Source organism: Leptonotus elevatus, chromosome 4, assembly GCF_054856555.1.
Source record: "Leptonotus elevatus isolate MCC_2025b chromosome 4, RoL_Lele_1.0, whole genome shotgun sequence".
Taxonomy (NCBI): domain Eukaryota; kingdom Metazoa; phylum Chordata; class Actinopteri; order Syngnathiformes; family Syngnathidae; genus Leptonotus; species Leptonotus elevatus.
The window spans coordinates 7,652,882-7,665,930 of record NC_141242.1 but is presented as its reverse complement, the minus strand read 5'-3'; the positions used below and the strand labels follow the sequence as shown (position 1 = coordinate 7,665,930).

At 40.6% G+C, this 13,049-nt stretch overlaps 1 protein-coding gene and 1 long non-coding RNA gene across 2 annotated transcripts in view; one reads left to right on the top strand and one right to left on the bottom strand.

Annotated features, from left to right (window-relative positions):
• LOC147175335 (uncharacterized) overlaps positions 1-12,796 on the top strand; it is a 54,441-nt gene extending 41,645 nt beyond the window's left edge. Inside the window, exons 4-5 of the long non-coding RNA XR_015094578.1 lie at positions 4,041-4,219; positions 10,990-12,796. This is a non-coding gene — a long non-coding RNA (uncharacterized LOC147175335). The remainder of the gene's footprint in view (positions 1-4,040; positions 4,220-10,989) is intronic.
• fbxl22 (F-box and leucine-rich repeat protein 22) lies at positions 2,395-11,504 on the bottom strand. Its single transcript, XM_086073376.1, has 2 exons — positions 10,936-11,504; positions 2,395-4,229 (listed from the first exon to the last, which is right to left on the bottom strand). The coding sequence occupies exons 1-2, from the start codon at positions 11,427-11,429 to the stop codon at positions 3,881-3,883; spliced, it is 843 nt and encodes a 280-aa protein (XP_085929502.1). The 5' UTR covers positions 11,430-11,504; the 3' UTR covers positions 2,395-3,880.
• Positions 12,797-13,049: the final 253 nt, after the last annotated feature.

Here is a 13,049-nt window from a genome sequence, read left to right as displayed (position 1 = left end):
CACAAAAATTCCCCATTAGCATCCGCATCCCAACATGATACTGCCCAGCAGAGGCAGAGCATCTAATTAAAATGATTAGAGAGAGTTTGCTTGATCTCTCAGCTGATTTTTAATGAAATTAGTTAGTCTAATAGAGCGTGAGTAACCGATTCAATCAACTCCCTCAGAATTAGCCTCTTTTTTTTTTGCCGCAACTGCACTGATTTGAAGCGTGTTGTTCATTCAAATGAGTTACTCGCCACGAAGGGTTTTGTCATGTAAGAGCTCCTGCTCAGTTTGAATGTTATGAATAGTAAACCACAGTTCCCCTTCTTGAAAATGTGGATTGTTTAGATGAGGCGTTGTGGAAACTGTTGGAAAACAGGTATTGTTGAATGCTCTGTGCCTTTTAGTAAAAGAACACCATCACTAAATACAAAACAAAGTCAAGGCCAGATCCTTTATTAAGCTCGGCTGCAGTGTAACGTGACCTAGGAGGAAAGCAATAGGATAAGGGACTTCTGCCAAGGCCAAACAGCCCCCAAAAAAAGTGTACAAAATAGAACAGGTGGGCCATCGAGTTTGTGTGCATTTGTCAACCATTTGGAAGCTAGCAGGCTACTTCCTGTTTGATCGAGGATGACACTCGTCTGATTTGTAGGTGGATTTTCCATTCACGCATTGGAAACAATGAATTATGAATAGGGAAAATACATTTTTTGATTCCAAACCTTCACCTGCATCTGCTGGAACATTTCATGGGCTCTCTCCATCCACAAAGTTTTATGGACATCAGTTATCTATTTTTTCAGGAATCTTGATAACCCACCTAATGATCTAATTTTGTACTATTCCAGTACGTTCCTTCCCGGCCTGTCACGTTCTCATGGGGCCACTCATGTTTGTCAAGTTTTGTCAAGGCTTTCTACAGATGAATCATGGACACCAGGCAGCTTGGAGCAAGTTTGTTGCTCCACCTTGGCCTCACTCCAGAGTCAGCACGGGGGCCACGTGTTGGCTTATACTGTTGCTCCTACTATTAGTTTCCTGTCTCTAACTAATTCACTGCATCTCTTGTACCATAACATGCTAAAGGCATCCATGGCCTGTTACGTTTTCCTATGCCGTCGCCCCGCCCCCAACCTGCAATAAATGAGGGGAAATTGCTGTAATGTGCCTACCGTCTGTCAACATATATTTGGTTTAGAATTTGACCTATGTAAGGAATGCGACTCCGCTGGTCACGCAAGGTCACAGCTGTAGAAGTGTTGTCAAACTCATTATTCTTGAGCAGCACAAATGTAGCGGTTCGTTTGTTTTGGTTGTCACATACTTGTGCAAGTGGAAAAACCAAACATTTGAGCATGCATGTTCACAACCTAAGAAACGAGCCGTGTTTACGAAACCCATTTCCAGGCTGCATAACACCCTTGTAATGTAAGCAAGTGGCCAAAAACGCCATCATTTTTCTTCACTTTCAGTCGAAAATGGGGCGTAAATGTCCCGTTCCACTCTAAATGAATGAATTATAACACTCATAAATCAGTCTGTTGATGTAAAAGCTCTTCAGGGCTTAAAAGCAGAGAGTCCTTGCGAGGTAGGTTTATGAAGACATTTCTCTCCTCGTGATACGGAAGGATTTATTCCAGAGGTCTGTCTGCAGGTGATGCCTTCAAAGACACTCTGCAGATGTTCAGAGGCTCTAAATCACACGATAGTAAACTTGGTGTCTGACTTTTGCTTTGATTTGCCTTACTACTTTTCCTTACTGTCTGTCTTTTGATTGTGTTTTATTACATTGTTGACTGTATATTATTCATGTATGTTTTATTTATCGATTTGTCACTTTGTTCTTTTTGCCAAGTACTATGTTGGAAATATTTTCAAAATAAGTAAACAGTCTTTCATTTGTAGCCTATAGCACTTCTCCATCTATTTGGCGCTCAAAGCGCTTCACACGGACTTAGCATTCACCTACTGATGATGTCGTTCATTGTCTTGCTCAAGGACACTTTGACGTGGTCACAAGGGCCAGAGATCGAACCCACAACCTCTGGGTTGGGAGACGACCAATCTACCACTGAGCCATGCCACAATAAAAATAGCAGTTTATTCCTCTAGTAAACATCTCTTGCTCTGTCAGATTTATATGTCAAAACATAGAGCGAAGCGACGATAGCTAAGAGTAATTGGTTGAGTATATTTGTTTTACTGTTGCTATAAAATTATACATCATTTCTTGTTAATTATTTTGTGCACCCCCAAGACACAGCTCACGGCACCAGGTTTGGGAACGACTGCTTTAAGGAATCTAAGATGGCCTATTTTTCCATTCACTTTTCCACATGAAATCAGAAGAGAATATAAGATAAAATCACCTTTATTCTTGTATTTTTGTAAGATTTCCACACCATTCTGAACCATAATCTTGTTGCTCGTATGTTAACACACTTGTATTACTGACAAACTATCAGCGGTGGCTTCATCGCAACCACACGCAGCTGTCTGTGACACTCTATTGTTCGTGACAATTCACGCACAAAAAAACAGTTGTTATAGCCACAGTGTGGCATTGTCCCATTAATTAATCAAATGATATTCAACAAAGTAGCCCCTCTTCGCAGCAACAAACTTGCCTTGTGTCCTTTGCGACACTTTTTTAGTGCGGAGGCCAGCCTTGCATACATATCAGCGACTACAGAAGGAGCCGTATAAGTGAGCCGACACGCGGCGCGACGTGTCCGTGTGGGTGAGGTGACGAAAATGTTTCAGTCTGCGGCGCTTGTCGAAGAACACAGATGCGCGCAACAGGTCTTTCCAGACCTGCCTTCTTTTGAAATCATAAGAGTCGTAAAAAAAAGAAGCCCCCGAGCGGAAACACGGGCTGTAGTGATGCTTTGATGCCTTCGTGTTGCTACACGCCAAACGTGCACTCGTCTGTTTCGGTTGCTGGGCTCGCGTCCACCTGGAACCCTCAAAGCGCTCTTAATTTGCTCAAGATGGTGGGTCAAACGTTTAGATTGAAACATGCTGTTCTCGATAGGCCCGGTGTCTGCTGCATGTCTGTCTCACAGATGAGAGGTTTTGGTTGAAATCACGGTTTCATTCCTGTGTGGAGTTTACGTATTCTCCCTAATTTTTTTTTTTAATCTAGAACAACCTTAAAATTGGACATGAAATGTGAGAAACATTATTTTCATTTGACATTAAACTGTTCATCATTTCATAGATGTACCAACTAAGGGGGGCGGGGCTTTTGCGAAAGGTCAGTTAGTATATGTGAAGGTAGCTTAAGGCCAACATTACATTTCAACTCAGGGCAGCATTTTTCTGCTTAATACAAGACCGATGTATACAAGAGTTCAGATCATTTATCCTACAAAAATCTTGTTTTTATTATCATCAACCCAAACACAATTTCAACAATGCTTTTAAACCACTCCCTCTTTGACAGTGCCAGCTAGACCAATTTTATATCCAACTTAATAATAAGTGAAGTGAAGTGTTGCTTGTACAGTAATTTGTGGTTCACTATCCACGCCATGACATACACACCCTAATATGTCACAAGTTTGCACCGAAGACCTGTCTAATAGGAAAGTAGTAATTGCTGTTAGCTGTTACTTCGGGTAGATATCTTTGAAATCAAATCCCCTGTGAGACATTTAATTTGAAGGGTCATTTTGAATTATTTTGTTTTTAATTGTGGGGTGCCAATTACTTTTTATTATTCAGAGCCAAATTTTTATTGTTTTTCATTATTCGCAGTACAATTTCGTAAAATGGAATTACAGTATAAAGCAAGGAAATTAAGGTAGAAAAACACAAAGTCAGGACAAACCCTATAAAAAAAATCACACTGTGAATAAATAACATATAGTCCTTGGGAAAGGTTCTGCTATCAGGAGATTTCCAATAGTTTCTGCAAGGTTCTCCTGAGCGGCATCTTCTCCTCAGGCTTACTATCTGGGATCATGCCTGCGCTTCTCTCCGCGCTCAGCCTCAGCTCGGGCCTCTTCTCTCGCGTGACCTTAAGCCCCTCTTGTGTGATGTTCCTGCAGAAGTCCACCTTGACCTCCTCCAGGCTGGCGCCGTGAGCCGCCGCCCCATCCAGGATGCGGTCTGTGATGCGGACGCAGTTCTCCAAGTGCAGGCGACGCAGCTTCCTGCACCTCTGCAGCAAGATGATCACGTCCTGATCCGTGATGTGTCCGCAGCCGGATAGCTTCAAAGATAGCAGGTTAGGGCACCTGCAGCACACATGAGGAAATTGCTCAGTTACTGTACAGTGTTCCCCAACAGTATCCATTCACCTTATGGAAATTTTCGACATACAAACACTTCTGTAGTAGTACCACATTTTCCCACAACATGCCAGGCAGAGTAAGAAGAACAGGTAAATAAGATACCCCAACGGTAGTAGTTTCAAAGCAGAGTGAATATATATTCCTTTTAAATCTTGTTGTATGCTTGGTTCGTGTGTTGCTGCTGCTCCATGTTTGTCAAAGTAGCAGTTTGAAGGTTCATAATAACCATAAATGCTCATCTATGTTAGTCGGTGTATAACGTTTCGGATTGTCTGTTAGCAATAAGCTAGCGGACGTTCATGTCTGTTAGCAATAAGCTAGCGGACGCTCATGTCTGTTAGCAATAAGCTAGCGGACGCTCATGTCTGTTAGCAATAAGCTAGCGGACGTTCATGTCTGTTAGCAATAAGCTAGCGGACGCTCATGTCTGTTAGCAATAAGCTAGCGGACGTTCATGTCTGTTAGCAATAAGCTAGCGGACGTTCATGTCTGTTAGCAATAAGCTAGCGGACGCTCATGTCTGTTAGCAATAAGCTAGTGGACGCTCATGTCTGTTAGCATTAAGCTAGTGGACGCTCATGTCTGTTAGCAATAAGCTATTGGACACATACTTCCGTTAGCATCAGGCTAGCGGAAGTTCATGTCTGTTAGCATTAAGATAGCGGACGTTTGATAGATGAAATTACGGTCAATGGTTTGGTTGAACTTCTTGTTGTTCAATGTTTAATTTTGTTGTTGTTTTTTTCGTCTTAACTTTGGAATGAGAAATAAACACTATTTGAAGAACTGTGTGAGTGAGATAGCCAGAGTAGGTTTTAAATATGAATGTGTAAAAAGTGTGTCGCAAAAGTATATGTTTAAAAAAGTTTTTTTTATATGGTCTCACTATATTACAGATTTTCACCTATTGCAGGTATTGTAATCTTCCCCGCGGTAAACGGGTATTCACTGTACTGCAAACCTGTCGTGAGTCATTGTTACACACCACGCGCTATAGCGGGGAGGGATTAGTTTTGTTTGAAGAGGGACTGTCACTAGTCCTAAGTAAGCAGCGCTGCTTGGCGTGTGTGCTTATTTACCGACGACTGCTCCGCACGCCTCTTGAAAGAAAGCGAGATAATAGAGAAGGAGTTGTAGCTGGAGATGACCCTCGTGTTCAAAAGCAAAGCTCAGTGAGGCAGCAATATGATCGGTTTGGCAATAAAGCACAGTGATCGTTTGCAGCCTGCCTTCGCTTTGCGCCGTGTCCCTGTGGGACTATGTGTTTCATCGAAGAAGGCTTTCATAAATAAAGGGCGTGCGGTTTTAGCGGACAGAACAATAACAGGATGTCTGATGACTTGCAACCCGGTCATTTTACTTTGAACCAATAAAAAAAAAAAAAAGCACCCTTGACACTCGTCAGGCTGGCAGAGATGAGCACACTGGTGGCAGAGGGATGTCGTTCACGTTCGCTAATGCAGCTTACGTAAAGTCTTACATAATCTTACCGCTTTGCCACATGTGAGCCAAACATATTCCAGTAGACCGCCAGTGTGACGGGTGCTGCCCCAGTAACCTCTGCGCATGTGATAGCGCCCCATCCACGTGCAGCAATGTGCCAGCATCAAGTTTTAGCATGACAATAACATAAAAAAATAAATAATGCAACCAGTGGAGAGTCTCTCTGTTGGCTGTTCAAGAGGGAAGGGATGTGTAAGGGGCACCAAATCTTAGTTACATAATCCACCCACTCTTGGCAACTCCCTTTTAATTTGAGCATTTGTATTCCGTTTAATTATAGTCCTCAAAGCTGTAAAAGGAAATTGGCTACAAGATGAGTTTTTTTTTTTTTGCAACATTCCAAAAGTAACCGCACCTCTTCAAACTCAAAAGTGTAAACAATCTACATCACGCCTCAAAGGAATCATTCAAACAAGCATTAGATTTACTTGACAGATAGTATTAATGTCATTTATTTCAATCACAATCTCTTTATTTATAGAAATGTTTTACTTTTTTAATCTTTTTTTATTTTTATTTCGATTTTCTGGTACTACTCATTATTGTAGTATGAATATTGATATAAGGATGATCTTGTCTCAATTTACTCAAAAGGTTACATCTTGAGCTACTTCTCTCAATTACCGATACTTAAACTCCCGCCCCTCCATTTTGCAGTGATCATCACTACCGAACGAGAACTGTTCAAACATGACGACCCTCTCACCGTTTAACCATTTAACAAATGTAATTGGGTTAAAATTTGCACGCCCCAGACCGTAAATATGTCTAAAAATAGGTATATATATAATTTTTTTTACATTTTATTTTAATATTTCATGTTCATTATGTTCACAGTTGACTAGCATCCACTGTCTAAATTGTCCACGGGTGTCATTGTGCATGTGAATGGGTGTTTGTCTAGATGTTTCCTCTGTGACTTGCCAGTCCAAAGTGTATCCCACCTCTCGTTAAAAGTCAGCGAGCACAGGCTTCAGCTCACCTGTTATTTAATGACGACAAGCGCTTCAGAAAATGGATGGAAGATATCACGCTTATGTGCTTTGCTGTAAACCTGAAAATATCTGATAATGGCTTTTTTTTTTAGCTCTCGTTTGTTTTCAGCTTTCTAATAGCCTTTTTATTATTCCTCTCTGCAAACCATCTTCCCACTGTGTTTTCTAGTTTTTTTGTGAATTTTTCGACAAGGGAGATTTTTTACTGTCTGAGGAACCACAAATTGCTTCCTGCAGTATTTCCTTCTTGTAAAAAAATAAAAATAAAGAAGTGATGATTATCCCATGAAAACAAAATAATCTTAACAAGAGGGACAGTCCTGTCTGAGCCTTGAAACATGTAAAAGGCCACAGCTAAAGCATGCTACTTCAAACTGACAATTATCTCTCTAATGACCTGTTTGATTATGCTGACAAACTCTAAAAGGTTCCTGACATTTAGGGTGAAAGGGTTTGTTTCCAACATGTTAAGAAAACATTTCTGGAAGTCTTAACTGTTTTTTTTTTTCGTGGATGTGTCTGCTAACTAAACTCTCTTTGTGAGCTAACTTGACAAGGCGAGCATGCGCCGGCTATCAAAGATTTTTTTAGGTATATTAGGCGGGGGGGGGGGGGCATTTTGGAACGTAAACCAAGAACAGATTTGGAGAAGCAAGATATAGTTTAACTCATTCACTGCCATTGACGGCTATAAACGTCAAAAATTCATTAGAACTATTTCTATTAGTTTAACATTGTTTTTCCACTTTTGTTAACAAGAGTATGAAAACCTAGATTTTTTTAAATTGTACATTTAGAACAGATATGAAATTTGTGATTAATCGCAAGTTAACTAGTGAAGTCATGCGATTAATTACGATTAAAAACTTTAATCGCCTGACACCCCGAATTTGTAATAATCTTTTAATTTTTATTTTTTATTCATTCACTGCCATTGACGGCTATAAACGTCAAAACTTCATTTGAACTATTTCAATTAGTTTAAAAATGTTTCCACTTTTGTTAAAAAGAGTATGAAAACCTAGAATTCTTTATTGTACATTTAGAACCGATATAAAATTTATGATTAATCGTGAGTTAACTAGTGAAGTCATGCGATTAATTAAAATTAAAAAAAAAATTTGGGAATAATCTTTTTCAAAAATGAATTTATGGTAGTGAATGAGTTAAGAGAATGGTTTGATATTGTCAGCTCCAAAAAGGATTCGTGGTCAACGTTGTCTTGTGTTATCCTAACAAAACAAAACAATACTCATCTTAAAACCCATTTTAAATTGTTGGTTATTCATTTTGTATTTTTATGTAAAACTCCAAATTTGAGCTGTGGTTGTCTTTTAAAGTGCTTTACAAATAAAGTTGAGCTGTGATCAACAGCTAATTTAGCTTTATTTTGTAATTAAGTTCATAACATAATAAAGCATGGTAACCTCACTTTTTCAGTAGCATAAAAGTCCAGCCAATGCGGTACTTTTTGTTTTCCAAGTATGCACACTGTTAAATGATAAAAGAGTTAAACAAATTTGTGTGCAGATAATTTTTCTTGGTTGTGCCAAGTTATTAAAACTGGTATTATCAGTTTTTCTTTTGTACTTCAATACATTTAAGTTAATACAGGATTTTAATCAGTACTTCTACTTTTAGCAGTTTTTTTTACATGAGTATTTGTACTTTACTTTTTGCTTTACTACCGTATGAATACTTTAGCCACCTCTCACTGTGTGCTACGGCATCCCTTAATTCAAATACAAACTATAGAAACGTAGTTGTCAACATGTTGGGAAATGCACTAAAAGGAAGCCAGTAGACATGTTTGACATCTTTTCCCATAAAAAGGCATGAGACAGCCTCAGAGGGAAGAGGGCAGGCAGAGATAGACGCACATGTTCATTTCTCTGACAACAACAAAGAGTCAATTGTAGGCTCCACCTGCATGCACACAATGGGCGGGGCTAAGGCCATATAACTCTTGAGCGCCCCTCCCACTCTCGCACTCCTACTTTTTTGTCATGTGCACAAGCTTGCCTCACAATTTTGGGGAGGGTTTATCAGTATGCCATGAGTGAGGCTCCGAGGCGTCAAAATAGACGAGCCAGACAAAGTGGGCCGTTCCAGTTCGGACTGGTTTCGCAGCTCATGTGGCCGGGTCTCAAATGTCACCCAACAGGAAATCCACACAGGGTCATTCATGCAACTCCACCACCCCGCCCTGCCCCTCCGCTTGACTTGCAGCTGCGTCACTTGTCTGCGGCGTGCGTGGATGTACATGCACAGAGACATCATTACGCCCCTGCAAAGGCAGACCGGTTGCGCATTCGCACATGACAGGATGTGCTTTCTTTTCCAAGTGACCTATCAAATGCAACCGTCGCCACATTAGTCGATGAAAGGTAATGACATACCCCAGCACTGTAATTTTCACACAATCACGTGTGAGCTTCTTTTTTTCTTTTTTTTTATCCTCGTGCTCGAGCTGCCGCTAATTATTTTGTTCCCTTGTCACTAAGTGCTGATTACACCTGCATGTTGCTTCCTTCAAAATAAACATTCGAACCGTTTTTTTGACTGTCGTGAGAGATCATCATGGGTGCTGTGGGAAATGATCTCTTTCCAGTTAATTCGTTATAAAATGATTTGTCATTTATTACGCAGCGACGAGCAGATGCTCTTCTTTTAGATGGCGGAAGCGACAATAAACCTGTGTATCCACCTGCTGAGTACATTTAGATCCTCACACAGGGCCAGGTATGGATTTAGGTATGAATGGATTAACAATGCCATTTACTCCGCGTCAGGAAAAGTGAAGCCACCGGCGGCCATCTTATGTTGCCACTCGGTAAGCTTGCCTAACTTCAATACATTGATTTCTCTGCTGCGTTTTCATATTATTTTCGGTCCCTTTGGCGAAAATGCCTCCATGTACATACTGTTGTACCAATAAGTCTGGGAGAAGCGCTACGTGTACATTTCATCGCTAAAAAATAAGTAAATATTGTTCCAGACAAATTTGTTTAGTAAAACCCATCCGTAGCGATCTCCATACTTTAATATATTTATGTAAAGGGGAAGTCAATCCCCCCCCCCCCAATTTTTTTTTGTACAATAATATGTTCTATGCAGCCCCACTAGTCTAAATATGGCATTCGGGTTAATATTGTGTTAGTGGAATATGAGTTAAGCAGCAAAATCCAGCCGTTCTTATCCATCTTAGGGGGCGGCCATTTTGCCACTTGCTGTCGACTTAAGACGACGTCAATGTTGCTCAGGTCTCAGGTATCAACCAATCACAGCGCAGCTTCAGAAAACAGGTGAGCTCTGATTGGTTGTTGCCTGAGCCCTGAGCAACATTGATGTCATGTTGAAGTGGCAAAATGGCCGCCGCTAAGATGGATGATGAAAACGGCAGTTGTTTTTTGTTTTGCTTCATAACTCGTATACCACAAATGTCATGTTTAGACTAGTGAGGTCGCATATAACATATTACTGTCAAGAAATGTTTAAAGTTGACTTCCACTTTAACAAATAGCATCTCTGGGGTGATTATGATTATTTGAAGATTATTTCAATGTTTTTATCATGTTATTATATAAATATAAATATTCTGAACTGCTCCATATGATGCACAGTACATGTCACAGTTGCGGTTTTGTATGATAAAAAAATAAATAAAAAATTCAATGTGATTGATAGTATTGGTTATACTACCATGTGGGTTGAGTTTGGGTCACGACGAGGCAGAGGTATCAAATGGTCCGCCATGGCTTAACACGCATGGTTTTCGAATGTGATAGGTAGTCGGAGTAACCTGAGAAAAACAACACCACAGCCAAAATTGGAACTCCGAACCTCAAGTCTGTGAGGACGACGTGCTGCCAAGCCTCGTAATCATAAACGATAATGCGCTTCTGATTAACCCCAAAATGAAGCTCAGCTGTTCTAGTAGGCTTTTCCTGGCCTTTTTGTTTTCAAGCAGAAGCCTGATGGTGAACACTGGCTGCTATCTGTTGCCATTCACTGAGATGAGATCATCATTATGTCAGGCAGCATTTATACTTTTTGTAACCTTTTTGTTTAGTGCCCAGCTGTGACGTTTTTTTGGTAAAGTATCTAAAATAATCATCTCAAAAGTGTATCCCACACACACAAGCACTCACATGTGGCAGACACGAGCCAGGAAGTTGCTGACCAGTGTGTCGTGCTTGCTGCAGATGTCCCTCTGAAAGGAGCTCTTCAACCAGTCCTCGATATTGCACACCTGCAGCACCCTGCTGGAGTACCAGCAGATGGACAGGTGACGCAAAGAGGGTCCCAGCACAAAGTTGTCGCTCCTCAGCTGAGAGAGCGAGCTAAAGTGGAGCACATTCCACAAGCGGGGGTCCAGGAAGACGTCCCGCAGCGGCGCGCAGGTAAGAGACAAACTCCTGCGACTGTCCTTATCCAGGAAGGAGAAAAGGTGCAGGAGACACTCGTGGTTGAGCTGGATGAGATCCATGGCGTGCCCGTCCTGTCCCGAGACCCGCGTGGAGGCCCTCGTCCCCGGGGCGCGGAGAGGCCCGATGGTAGGCAGCAACAATGAGCCTTGCGGCTTTGTATTGTGTGGCCTAGATACATGATACCTCCTCGGGCGCATGCTGGAGGCCTTGCACATATAAGGCTGTGGAGTGGAGGCTATTTTGGGAAGACAACTGCCAGAGCAGTCAAAGAGGGAAGTGTTTGAGCCACACGCTCCCTTTTCCATCTGTCGTGGCTCTCAACAGGCGGCCAGCAGCCCACCGGGGTGAAGCAGATGTTTACACTGTCCCGGCCTAGTTATCTGATACAAATGCACCCTGAGTGACATGGAGGAGAAAAGGGAAAGGGAAACATCGCCACACAACGTGACACCGTACAATAACATTGAATTTGTGCAGCCACTTTGAATAAATGATTTGATATTAACGCTAATTACCTAATTCATGACATTTCAATGGAGAGCTTTCATTTCATTCTATCTGGGTTGCGCAGCATTTGATTTTTAAAACTGACAGATTAATTAGGTTATTCACAGATGAGATAAAAGGAAGTCGAAAAGTGCATGTAAGATGTCTTGGTAAAATAATTAATGCTGTTTTTATTCTATTTTTAATCATTTAATTATATAAAAAAATATGTTTCAGTACACTATATGTAAAACTGTTTATAGTAATGTTTTTTTATTTTATAATTGAACAATAAATCAACCAATTAAATGAGAAATTTACATGAAGAAAAAATGTATGCAGTGGAACCCACAGGTACCAGGCTGGCCCACGAATACCAAATATGCGTGTAATCGACACCCAATATCAATGCATGGGGGGGGGGTTCAAATGACCGTGGCAATTAGCCTTTTTCCGGGGGCCTAACCGCTGTTCATACATATGAATTAACCACTTTTAGGATGGGTGGGGTACTAACGAATGCAACAAATTGTTAGCCCAATAGCATAATTGCCTAAGTCATTTTTATCATACTGTTATAATGTCAATAATATCAATGTGCCTGCTAAAAATTGTGTTTAGTATTTATGTCTGTGCAGATTCTCGGTCATCCGATTAGTGGTAATCCGCAGGTTTGACTCACGGCAACTGGACTCTTTTGGTTGTTGAATTTGTTGGAGGCGGTTTTGTCTTCTTTTTTTCCACAAACAATTTCGCAATTACCCAATTAAGCTAACTTTAATGTTATGGGATCTCATAATGAAAATGTTCCTTGGGCCAGATTAAAGAACAGACTGGGCTATATGTGGCCTGTGGCCCGTACTTTGCCCACCCCTGCACTTAATTGAAAAAAACAATAAAAAGGCATAATTTGGATGTTAACACTTCTGGTTCATGATTGGATCCTAGCTAACCAATCACAATCTCAAGTTGATTTGCATGATGTTCTTCTTAAAAGTTTTACATATAAACTTGGTAAGTTTACAACATGTTACAGCCAGACTATCCAGGCGTCCACTATAACAAATAAAAACATGAGATACCCTCCCCCCCCCAAATAAATAATAATAAATAAATAAATCCATGTTGTAAAATGTACATAATGTCTCATTCGTCTTTTACATAGAGCCAAATGTATGCACTTAAAAAAGAAGTGAAATCTAAAAATTATGTATGGGATTGTGTGAGAGAGAATATGCAGGTAGGTGTAAAGAGATGAGAAATGGTAAACATTATACTATACATGTGATACTTGGACCAATATATAAATGTGAATGTGGGGTACTACAGTATATACTTGTGCCGTAAAT